Consider the following 12,834-nt stretch of genomic DNA (forward strand, 5'->3'; position numbering starts at 1 on the left):
AATTACAACCTTTCTATTTACAAGGTGATTGTATACAATTTATTTCCACACAGATAAAGGATGTTCTGCACACAACTGGCTTGTACCTGTGTAATTCTAGGTTGCAAAACTTACTTTTTAGGAGCTGGATCATAAAACTTATACTGATCCATTATTTTCTCCTCCAGTTTTTCTTTGTGTCTCCTTAAGGCATTTAGTTTATCACTGTTGACAGCCAAAGAAGAGGAAAAATTATTTAAAGCATGCTATTTGCTCAAATTTGAGCAACTAAATCTCTCAAACTCTCACAATTTTCCAGAACAAAAGTCAGTATCCGTGAAGGAAACATCTGATGCAATGAAAAACTCCTCTGAAGTAGCATCCATCACACAGAAAATGTAATTAACAACATGATTAAGCTATTTAGAAGTTTTGATTGCTAGGACAAATACCAAGCTAGTTTAATACGCAGATAAAAAGGGAGGAAATACAAATACCAATGCTTGTTTCACTGCAATGTTGTTTCTAAGAACTATCCATTCAGATTGATGAAATCATCAGCAGCTCCATGAAATGTCGTGTCCAACCAGAGCTTGGAATTAACTTCTCAGTTAACTCCTTTAGTTATTAATTCACCATTTTCTGGTGAGTTCATTCAACTTTCTAGATTCACAAATTAATGCTGAAGTTTAATTTAAAATATGCATTAGTGAACCAGGATGTTAGAAAGTGTGGGTGACTCTCTCTCCATCACATTCAGTAAAACGGAAAGGCCTGCTACTTTAGAACTGTTAGAATTGGAGGAAATGTCTCATATGCCTTCATTGTTATTACTTTTGGGGGGTAAAACAAGAGTGAGGGGGAAGGGGAAGAGAGAAAACTCTAGAACCCAGGCCAGAAATTTGAGCTTGTGGAGCAGACAAACAACTAAGAATGGGAAAGAAGAAGAAATAATGAAAAAGAAGAAGAAAATGAGCTGAGGTGGCACAGTGGTTAAATGCCAGTACTGCAGCCACTCACTCACAGTTGCATGGTTGTGAGTTCGCTATCAGCCAGGGGCTCCAGGGTTGACTCAGCCTGGCATTCCTCCGTGATTAAATCAGTACCCAGCTTGTTGGGGGCAATTAGTTTACACATTGTAAACCGCTTAGGGAGTTGCTTACGTGCACTGATAAGCAGTACAGAAATGCACATGTTATTGCTATTGCCATTGTTATTGCAGGAATGAATAATTTAAACAAACACATCTCTGCCTTTTGCTCAAAGCTATGGCTTTGGAAGAGAATGGGGTGGGAGGGAGTGATTTGCTTCCTCAGTAGGAGACCAGGGCCCTCAAGCAGCCATAGTCTTTCAGAATGTTCCCCATCAGCCTGTATGAAAGGAAAGTGGACTTTCTCGTGAGTGTGTGGGTACATTGTGCTGTTATTCAGTAACCTCTGACTCTGTTGATTATGCCCTTGAAGGTTTCTATATTATAGTATAGAATACAATTATTACATAATTTTATTTCAGCCTTTCAGAATGTCCTTTTAGGCATGGGGGCCTCACAGACCTGAATGGCAGCTGCTCCCATAAGTGCATATGAAAGAAAGGTTTTTGCAGTGTTTTCTAGGAGGTGAGGGTGCACTGCAACTCTGTTCAGTTATTTCTCTCTCCTGCTGACTATATTCTAGATTGATTTCTATTGTGCATACAGTGGGCCCTCCCCTTACATGGGGGATTCGCTCTGGTTCCCCTTGGGTTAAGGGGAGATCCGCATGTGCTCAAGCCCCATTAGAAGTAACGGGGCTTGTGCCCACGGTGCAGTGGCATGGGCATGCACCCCATTACTTCTTCTGGAGCATGCGAGAGGCTTTTCTGCTATGGCTTTCAGTGTATGCTGAAATCCGCATATGTCGCGCCCCCACTGTAATATGTTTATATATACTCATTATACAATATCACTGTGGTGAACTGCAATGAACTCCTTTGCAGTTCTTTGGGGTATTAACCACACAGTGTTAGGTTCCTGAATAATTAGGTGAAATGTTTTCCTCAAATCCATCCCTCAAATCTTTGTCATTTGGCTTTCCCCACTCTCTTTCCCTCATCCTTCCTATTTTGTATTTTGCTTACCTATACACCCATCTTTTCCTCTTTCTCCTTTAGTTATATAAATCAGAGAAGACATGGCAAGAGTATTCAAAAATATTCCAAAATTGATCAATAACATATTTTCCAGGTGTCAAGAAATCCTCATAAGAAGAATCCTGGACTGACAAGAATCTTCACAATTTGAGACTTATTGTGCACAACATTGTATATAGTTGCAATGAATCAGCCGTCTGAGATAGGTATCCTGCTCAGAGACTAAAAAATGTCACATTAAGAATGCTCCATTCCTGAATCATTAAATTCATGATTTGTGTAGGTTTCCACTTATTATGGTACTTGCAGTGGATCAGTGTCCTTTAACTAAAAGAAAGCACCCCTTATCTATCTATCTATCTATCTATCTATGGTATCACAAGGGCTCCTGTGGTGATGTAAAAATTAAAGCAATTTAAACAACATTTAACAATGTATCTGGAAGTGAATAAAGTGTACATGTTGGTGGGAGTGGAAAGAAAGGAGAGATGAAGGTGAGTGACAAACTGAACTGAAGAGCTTGGGAGATGCGATTCCATGATTTGGGACAGCTTTCTCAACTTGATAGTTTCCAGACATTCAGGACTCTCACCATTTCCAAGAAACCACCTGATTACGGGTTTTGTAGTCCATGTAGAAAGAACTTCCAAGCAACTTTCAAAGGACAAAATGAGATCTTTGGAAGAAAGCAGTAACAAAATGTACTCCCCTAAGTGATATCCTTCATAACAAATTCTATAAATCCCATGGACTGGTCCAATATTAATGTTTTGATCAATGAGGTAATTAACAGTAACTTATCAAATTAAATAAATCCAAACACTAGAGTTTATGCTAGGGAGTGATCTCCTTGCCCTGCCACCCAATTTCTAACTGTTAACATTATTGAATTTTCAGACCTAAAGCTCCAGGTTTGCACTGAATTCTCAACACTATTTTTCTGGGCCTATGCACCTATTGTCCCTTTCCTAGAGAGTTTACACGTGTTGCAGATGTCCAGCAGGGATCGGAAATGGGGGTGGGGCAGGGGCCATTTTCCAATCCAGCACCAGTACACACAATGTGACATTCCACTTTCATTTAAAGCCAGTGTTTTGTATGTGGCAAAGAAGTGTGGTTTGCAATATTTTAAATTTTGTGTGGAGTTTTAAAAAAGGCAAAAAGAAAATCAGAATTTATTTAAAGAAAGGTGCCTGGGGGCTTTAGGGGGACCCCAAGAAAAGAAAAACGGGGCCACACTAGTCACACTTTCTCCACCCCTTTTGGAGGGCTGCACTGGCTTGCCAGGGAACCTTCAAAAAAGCATTTTGTCCCCAAATTCCCCCAACAGATGGAGGGCAATTTCTCCACATTTTTTTACCCTCTTTATGCCCTTTGAGGGACAGTTTTCTTCCCAGTAAGAAGTGATGAGGAAGTCAATTCTCAGATTATTTACTTTTGGGAAAAGGCCCCTTCAGGGAGCCAATAACATGGATAATAGTCCCTTCACCCTCAAGTAGCTTGCACCTATCATCATATCTTTTGTATCATTAGACTGAATCTACATAATGCCCTATAAGCTTTAGTTGTTGAAAGCAATCAAATAGTTTGCCAGAAGCCTTATGAACTGCTTTTTGACTACTTTTCCCAACCCTGTGATTCAATTAATCATCTCACTGATAACAAAATAAACAAGTAAAGAAAAGATTTCTCTTACATGTACTGCTTCTGTTCTTCATGGTACTGTTCCTTGTTTTCCATGTTCTGCTCCAATAACATTTGGTTCTGCTGACTCAGCATCTGGATCTGACTTAGGAGATGGTGATTCTCTTCCTCCAGATTTCCTTTCAGTCGAGCAAGCAGCTATTCAACAGACATGCTGCAGGTGAATTTATTGGTCTCCACTTCCCAATGTGCCACTACCACGATCTGACAAGCCAACAGAAGGCACCAAGCCATGCACCAGCTCTGCACTAGACTGGCTATTTGTCTACTGAATGCCAACCCCATTGACAAATAATAATAATAATATAATAATAAATTTTATTTGTATACCATTTTCCCTAGATCAAAACAGTTTACAGACTATAAAACTATTACAAACATCTCATAAAAATAGATAAAAACAAGTAATACAATTATACAAAAACAATCATTCATAGGGTAAGGCAGAGAATCGATGGCATCAAGAGCGCTCAACTTCATTCCTCGGGGGGGGGGGGGCTTGGCAAAAAAGAAAGCTTTTAAGCCTCTTTTTAAATGTTTCTAGGGGGGTCATGAGACGGAGCTCCTCGGGGAGACTGTTCCAAATCCGCGGGGCCGCCACTGAAAAGGCCATCTGGAATGTGGAGACATATTTGGAAGATGGAATCTCCAACAGATTCTTCCCGGATGTTCTGAGTGTTCGGGGCGGATTGTGTGGGGAGATGCGGTCCCTCAAGTAACTTGGGCCCAAGCCATATAGGGCTTTATAGGTAATAACCAACGCCTTGTATTGTGCTCGGAAGCGAATGGGCAGCCAGTGAAGATTTTTCAGAATGGGTGTTATATGGTCAAACCTAGATGCCCCGGTGACCAGTCTGGCTGCCATATTTTGTACTAACTGTAGCTTCCGAGCTTGGTACAAGGGTAGCCCCATGTAGAGCGCATTACAGAAATCTAAGTGAGAGGTTACCAGAGCATGTACCACGGTTTCAAGGTCCCTTTGGCCCAGGTAGGGTCGCAGCTGGCGTATCAACCGAAGCTGATAGCAAGCACTTCTGACCGTCACATCTACCTGAGATGTCAGCTGCAGGGACGAGTCCAGAAGTACTCCTAAGTTGCAAACTTTGTCCTTCAGGGGAAGTGTGACCCCATTCAGGACAGGCGGATAAATTTCCTTCCCTGGGCCTGGGGAACCTATCACCAGTACTTCCGTTTTCTCTGGATTCAGACTGAGTTTGTTTTCCCTCATCCAGCCCATTACTGACTCCAGGTCATACCCACTGCAATCAGGGTTTAAGTAGTGCAAACAGCATGATGTCCAGCTGAAATCAAATCAGAATTAAACTAGACATGATAGGTGGCATGGACCAACTTGGATGAAGTTCTCTAGCATAGAGTGGGGAAGCTCTGAGAACACTGGGTGCTGAATTAGCCTTCCCAGGAGATATAAGAGTTAAAATAAGTGGCTTGGGTTGGGGTTGGATGGGGCAAATGAAGAAGAGTGCAGCTTTCCATTTCTACGCTGCTTTAAAGCTGTCTCCCAATACTTCAGGTTTGCCCCTGAATAAACAGGTGTTTAAGAGAAAGAAAATCTTATTAAATTATGCCCAGTGAAGTTTTTGGATGATGAAGTCCTCCTGAATTTACAAATAACCACCTGCACAGATCTCACCTCACAGTGGTTGTCCATTTTGGTCAAGGAAATGTCCATGGCTTGATGCTGTTCCTTCAGTTCATCATAGCGAGCTTGCCAACGATTCAGTTCCAACTGTGAGTTATTCAAGGAAGTTTTCAACTCCTTAGTGTGGCTATGAAGTCCTTCATATTCTGTCTTGAGCTTGTTGTGTAAGAAATTCACCCTAGAATGAAGAAAATGAAATACCTCACTGCTTCTGCTGTTGCATCACCAAAAGGAAAGTTAAGCTGGGCTTGTAGGATTTCAGCCTGCAACAATTATAGTAGCTAAATCTTGGCCTTTGTTTTTTTAAAAAACACATAGACACACCCTTTTTTTTTTTTGGAGGAAACACAAAAATAAGATTTAATACTATTATCAGCAGAGTTAAACAAAGAGGCAGATATTTTAGTTATTAACAACAAAAAAGTCCCATGTAACATTTGCTAATACTAAAATATTTGAGAAGAATTACATGTTCCTATGGCTTCAGTATATGTGTTTGTGTCTGTGCATGTGCTGCAAGAGTAATATTTGTTGTCCAAAGGCAAGAATCTAACTATATATGACTTCATTTAGCACAGTAAATGTTATTATGCCTACCCCTGTATAACATCATTCCAGTAGTGTTTTAATCCTTAAAAATCCCCTGACTTCTTAATGGAAGTTTCTATAAACCTTCTAGCATTCCTGAATGTTGTTGTACAGTCCAACTATTTATATTTATAATTTTAAAGAACAAATAACTTTTCTGGAGAGTGCAATCTTATACAGCTCCTGCAGAATATATCTCAATGTAGGTAGGGCTGCAGCACTATTTTATGAATAAATGGTTACATTTTTAAGAATAAAAACTATTTTTAGAAAGACCCCCAAATGCCCTATTTCTACTACTACAGTAAGACAAAATGGAAAATGGAAAAGCAATGTAAACCCAGAAACTCCTGAATGAACACATGTGCATTCCATTACATGCTAATAACTGTACCTTGGTGCAAGTCATCAATCTGCGTACAGCATACATGTACTGAATATTATATGTGGACAACACTACCTGTGTATAAATAAATAATCTGTGCACATATATACAAAGACTGTACTTATGCTGAACAACAATATAAACCCAGAAACATCTGCACTGACACATCTACATTCCATACAGATCACCAATCTAGGAACTGCATACCCTATGGCAACACATCCACAGTGAAGAATAAGTGTTAGTATCCATGCAAAAATAAATGTGTCATAGTGACATGTGTATCAAAAATATGAAAATTATGAAAGCCTTCGACTTAACAAAAATTTATGAATGATCTTCTCTAGATGGGTGTAATACATTGATAGTGTCAAAACAATGGAAAGAATAAAGGGAGAGAAACATCCTGTAGGACAGAGGAATAAGGCTGTGACAGTGCTGCTTCCAAGCCATATACAACCAAGGACACGGAGAATGAAACGCTAGTGTTCTTTTAGCCCTCAAAAGCTCCAAGACATCCTCAAAAAACAAAACACCAGACAACAGTTAATCCCCCATGGCTCAAAGCTATTGAAAAATACAGCAGCTTTAGCCTGACTGTTGGCTGATTTGAGGGGAAGGGGGAACCAAGAAATTTTTAAAGTAAGTGGGAGGCTTGTAACCATTTGGAAAGTTGAGGAGGGATCAAAACTCACAGACAATTTCTAAGTAGGTCTGGGGGCTTTGGTAAACTACTTTGGGGTTCCACAGGTGGGGTGGCAAAAATTGGCCTCTGGCTTCGCCATGGGTGCCCATCCCTTATGTAAAAAAGATGGTCAGCTTTTTGGAACCATTCCCAAGAGTGTCATTAGATGAACCACACTGTCACGAAGGGACTGAGATCATTTCCAAGTATGGGTACCTTTCTACTTCTTCTCTCAGCTTCTGGTTCTCTGCTGTCACTACACAGCTTGCTCTCTTCTCCTGCTGTAGAACATCTTTTTCTGCTTGTAAAACCATCTCCAGTTCTTCCAGTTTGGCTTTGTGTTGTACCAAGCTGTTATATCTGAAATAAAGGAACAAGAAATGATGCTATAAAGTTTTAAGATTTTGTTTTTGTATCAAACAACTGCAATGGTTTACTATAAATGCAATGAAATCCAGCTGAAATTAAGCATTTCTAAGCACATGCTTTAATTTCTCCTATTCAGATCAATAGGAACAGAAGGCTCTTAATTTTTCCTTCAAAAACAGTGGAATTCATTTGCATGAGAATATGGATGGACTCAGTGCCAACCACAGGCCACATGGACCCTCTCCCCACTCCTGCCACTTTGAGGCTCTCAAGGGATCCCAGCACTCCAAAATTTTAGTTCTGCAATTTATTTTCACCAAAACCATGTATTTTTGGGAGGGAAACTTTTGCCATGTTTTTGACCTCCCTAGGCCCTTGCAGGGTCAGGAAAGGCCTGTTCAACCAGGAGGTAAACTATTTTTGGGGAGGAGAGAAACATGGTCCTGTTGGTCTCTCACACATATATCTTTTCAAAGAAAAAGTATTAAAACAAAAAGCAAAAAACTCAGATGTGGGGGATAGAGTGTGGAGACACAGCCCACCAAGGTTACATAGGGAGACACTGTGGCTCCCTCAACCCTCTGCAATCTTCCACCCATTTCAGGGTTATGACTGACTTCCCACCTTTTCTGTTTTTAGAGAACATGTTGAAGCATCTCTCTTTAAACTGGCCTTCTAAATTTAGTACTTTGATGTGCATTCAGTCATTGAAAACAGATTTATTTTTATTTTCATAGTTTTATCACGATAACTGCCTTAACCAAGATAGCTTATTATAAGCTTCCTGGGTTTCTATTAGTTAAATGATTCTGGGCCCCTATTAGGGGATAGAAAATGGGGAATGGTGGGCAGGCTCTCAGGTGGTCTTTGAAACACCAGCTAAGACCAGTTAGTTTGGGGAGGGGGATGGAGGGACTGGTCATTCTGGGCCGGATCTGAACCTTCCATAGGCTGAATTAGGGCCAAGGACAGGAGGTCCACCTTCACTTAGCCATGAAATCCCCACTTCCTTATCCACATTTCCACTTGACCATGGAAATTTACTGGGTGACTTAGGGCACACTATTTCAGCCTAAAAGGGAGACAATGACACACATACACCCCCAAAGAAATCTTAAGAATCAGCATTGCATAGTGGCTTGAGTGCTGGATCAGGATTCCAGGAGACTTAGATTCAAATCCCCACTTGCCCATGGAAACCCACTGGATGATCTTGGGCAGAATCCACTTTCTCAGTTTCGGAGGACAGCAATTGCAAATTCTCTCTGAAAAAAATCTTGCAATGAAAACCTGATCATAGGTTCGCCTTAGGATCACAATCAGTCAGAAATGACTTAAAGGTACACGACAAGAGTGATAGCAACAACAATCAATTTCTGAAGGAACACCCTCTGTGATGGAGACTAGTGCTAGCTCTGTGCTTATTTTAGGTTGTACGGGTATCTAAATTGTAATTCTTTATTCAAACTACCATCACCACCTTTACCCATGCAATGTGCCCAAAGTGTCTCACAGCACAGGAACAGTACAACTGGAACTTGGGATCTACGGGGGATCCGTTCCAGAACCACCACTCCCCATAGATATGAAAAAACACACAACCCCAAGTCCTGTTGTCTCTAATGCCAACATGACATATGCATGGCCATTAGCATGGTCACGTGCATGCATGGCCATTGGTGACAGCAGGGTTTGCTGTGCATGGATGCTTATATCCACGGATGGCAAGCCCATGGATAATAGGGCTCTGATGTATCTCAAAAAACATATCAGTACATCATTACAATAATATATTGTAATATACAATTTAATATACAGTATAATATATTGTAACATATAATAACGTAATCAAACAATTACTGTCACTAATATTGGCATTATATTTTAAATTCATTACAAAATAGGCCCTGTATATATGTGTACCTTCAAGTCACCTTATGCAGACCGCATGGATTTTATGGGGTTTTCTTACACAAGAAAAAACTCAGATGAAATTTTGACAGTTCCTTCCTCTGTAATACAGTTACAGCACCTGGTACCTGTTGGCAGTCTCCCATTCAAATACTAACCAGAGCCGACCCTGCTTCACTTTCAAGATCCACTGCCTATCATGCATAAGCCAAAGTCAAATATACCACCAATTTCCAAGGCATTAGATTTTTTTAAAAAACCTTACCACATATTAGAGAAACAGAAATATGATAACTATATTTATATTATTATAAGAATTTATACTCTGCAATTTAACAAATTACCAGACTAGCTTAGACCTAAGTATTATTTTAAAAGACTGGGAAGGAAGCCCTACCTTTCTCCCAGATCTTTGTGTTCCTGGTCAAGATTTTTATGCAATGTTTTTAGGCAGCTGTGCTGTTTTATCAGCATTTCATATTCTGTTGACTGCCTCTCGTGCAAAGAGGCCAGGTGCTCATGGTCTTGAAGGAGGGATTCATACTCTGCTTTGAGCTGCTCTTTCTGCTTCAGTAGGTTGTCATATTCGTTCTCTTTAGCCAGCTGCTGGTTTTGGAGCAGAGTGTTCTGAGCCATCAAGGAGGCACTCTGAGAATTTAAGGTAGAATTCTCTACCTAAAGTTTCGCAGAAAATCAAAAGGATATATTGGCACACAGCTATAAAGTGAAGTGAATGCTATAAACTCTATAGATAAAGATTGTTGTGTTTTATAGTTGTATTAATATTACAGATTGAGTCTCCCTTATTCAAAATGCTTGGGACCAGAAGTGTTTTTTGATTTGGAGTTTTTTAGATTTTAGAATATTTGCATATACATAGTGAAATAACACTGGCCCTCTGTATCAGTGGGGGTACCCCACCTGCGGATACAGAAAAATACAGGACCTCAAGTCCCATTAGCATCAATGGACACCAGCATGTGCATGGCTGCACTGGCATGACTGTGTGCATGCGCCGCTGGTGACGATAATGGGGCAGGACCATCCACAGATGGCTAGCCTGCCACAATTCTCTCTCTCTCTCTGATTCTAAATTTCCAATATTCCAAATTTCAGATAAGTGAGACTCAACCTCTGCTACCTGTACTAGTATTGCAATGTTACCTACTGGAATAAAATAAAGCACACAGTCCATTAGTATATGTAAGGACAAACCAGACACACATCCATCTGAAAACCAGAAGCTGGAGGTTAATTTTGGACTACTTGCTGTATGGGGGATTCTGCAAATTGTGGTCACACCAAAGAAACTTTTTTCAAACTCTGACTAAAACATCCTCTTTTTGTTTTGGTTATAAAATGGCCAACTTTCATCATTAAAGGGAGCAAAGACAGGGAAGGGAACCATCTCATCTTTTTCTATCTTCCTTTCCCAGATTTCTTTGCTTGAAATCTTATTCCTCAATGCACTTCCCATGCCAGAGGGGAAGATGGGGTGATTAAAATAATGGAGTGTGGGAGGAATCAGTAGGTTTCGTTCCCATTACTGATTATATCTATTTAGTGACTGATGTAGACCCCATCTAGAGTGCACGTGTCTGATTTGGCATTTGAATTGGAATATAGATGTTTTCTAGTGCCAGAATGGGTTGGTGTGCAACATGTGAACATTTGTGAGAATAATTCACATGATTAGCTCTATTGCTAATGGAAAGAATACCACACCTCCTAATCCCAGGCCCATTCTTTCTTCTCAGCATCAAATCTTCCACTGTATGGTTTGACTGAGCCAACTAATTAACATATCTCCATGGTGCCAATGAGACCATGCTTGCCTGCTTATTCTTTTTCTCTGTTATGGCAATCTGCAGTAACCATGAATTAATTGAAGGTGGGCACATGTCTTTTCTTCGTTGCAAAAGACTGAACTAAAGACTCCATTCTGAGGATATCTACAGCCATTTTTTTCTTCCTGAATTGCAGAAGTTCATATAGAATCTAACATATTTGGAAATATAGCTTAATCTATATTTTTAGAGATCAACAACTATTCTTATCCGATTTAATATTTAAAAACCTGACTGCATTTTAGTCACTTTGGGATGTGAACAGTTTGAAACATGGTGTTAGTATCCAAAAAAATGACTATTGTAATTATACCCTTGCACTGCATTCATATTTTTTTTAAACATGGTCTTCCTTGCTTTTCAAAAACATGCAATCCCTGAGTAGACATAAAACCAATCATTGATTTGGATTTCCTGCATGGCAGGGGGTTGGACTGGATGGCCCTAGTGGTCTCTTCCAACTCTACGATTCTATGATTCTATGTTCCATTTCTCTCAAGAAATTTTCCTGACCTGAAGCTTGGCTGTTTGTGTTTGCATTGCAGTGTTGTGCTCTTGAAGAAATGCATTTTGCTTCTGTAGAGTCAAGATCTGATTGTTGAAAGAGGCACTGTGAGTTTCCAAATGTCTTAGTTGTTCCTTGAGAAGCTGCTTTTCTGCTTGCAAGGCTGCATTCTGAGAGAGAATCATAATGGAAAATGCAGTTGAAAAAAATTAAACTGACATATACCCTGACACCAACCGAGATGCAAAGGAAGTTTATTGTGCTCTTAAATGTCTTGTTTAAACAGTGGATGAGTTGCTTTCTAAGTTACAGATCTCAAATTGGTCAGTGGTACCAGTCCATCAAGGCCAACTGGAACCTGCATTCTAGAGAGAATATCATGGCGAGGGGAAGATCAGCCTGGCACTATTCACTGACTAGAGAAGGAGCAGCTGTAGGGAGTTCACTTCCCTTCTCCCTGCTGGAAAGAACTCAGATCTAACTTCCAATTTTCCAGGGACTGGACAGCAGATGGGGAGCACAGTCTGTTTGAGGACTAAGAATCAGTGAGAAACTGCTCCCCCTCATCTCCCAGGATGATTCTTATGACAAGGGAGAGACAAATCTAATCTTATCAATCAGAGTTAAGGAGCAATTGCTCCAGTGCTTGCTTTTGTCCTTCCTACTCATATCTTTTTTTAAACTGTTTTTATGAGCTTGTGAGCCTGATATCTTTCAATATCCGGACAGAAAATATAAGGAACTTTATTTAAGAAGCAGCTACATGTAAAGAAAGTGACATGTCATTCCCTTTTCACAAAACCACTGGACACACTTAGGTTCCCTTGGAAACTTATCAGGGATGAGCAGACTCATCTTCACCAGCCTGGGAGGAGGAATGCCACTGCAGAAGACTATGGAGTATGAAGGCAATAAAGAAAATATACTGAAAATGTTTGGCTTTAGGAGATGTTTCACCCATAAAGTTGTTACTATGAAGAGAAACTCTAGGTTAGTATGATCTAAATCCAGTGTGAGACAATAATTAATGGGAACATTTCTATCAGCAGAATCAGGATGGAGTAGCCTCCCCTC

At 40.1% G+C, this 12,834-nt stretch overlaps 1 protein-coding gene across 1 annotated transcript in view; it reads right to left on the reverse strand.

Moving 5' to 3' along the window:
• The window catches only part of CCDC88C (coiled-coil domain containing 88C), a 142,064-nt gene that overhangs the window by 16,420 nt on the left and 112,810 nt on the right, over window positions 1-12,834 (reverse strand). Inside the window, 6 exon segments of the mRNA XM_042460573.1 lie at window positions 115-204; window positions 3,803-3,948; window positions 5,462-5,648; window positions 7,345-7,488; window positions 9,806-10,083; window positions 11,769-11,930. Coding sequence (XP_042316507.1) covers window positions 115-204; window positions 3,803-3,948; window positions 5,462-5,648; window positions 7,345-7,488; window positions 9,806-10,083; window positions 11,769-11,930 — 1,007 coding nt within the window.

Source organism: Sceloporus undulatus, chromosome 1 (assembly GCF_019175285.1).
Source record: "Sceloporus undulatus isolate JIND9_A2432 ecotype Alabama chromosome 1, SceUnd_v1.1, whole genome shotgun sequence".
NCBI lineage: Eukaryota > Metazoa > Chordata > Lepidosauria > Squamata > Phrynosomatidae > Sceloporus > Sceloporus undulatus.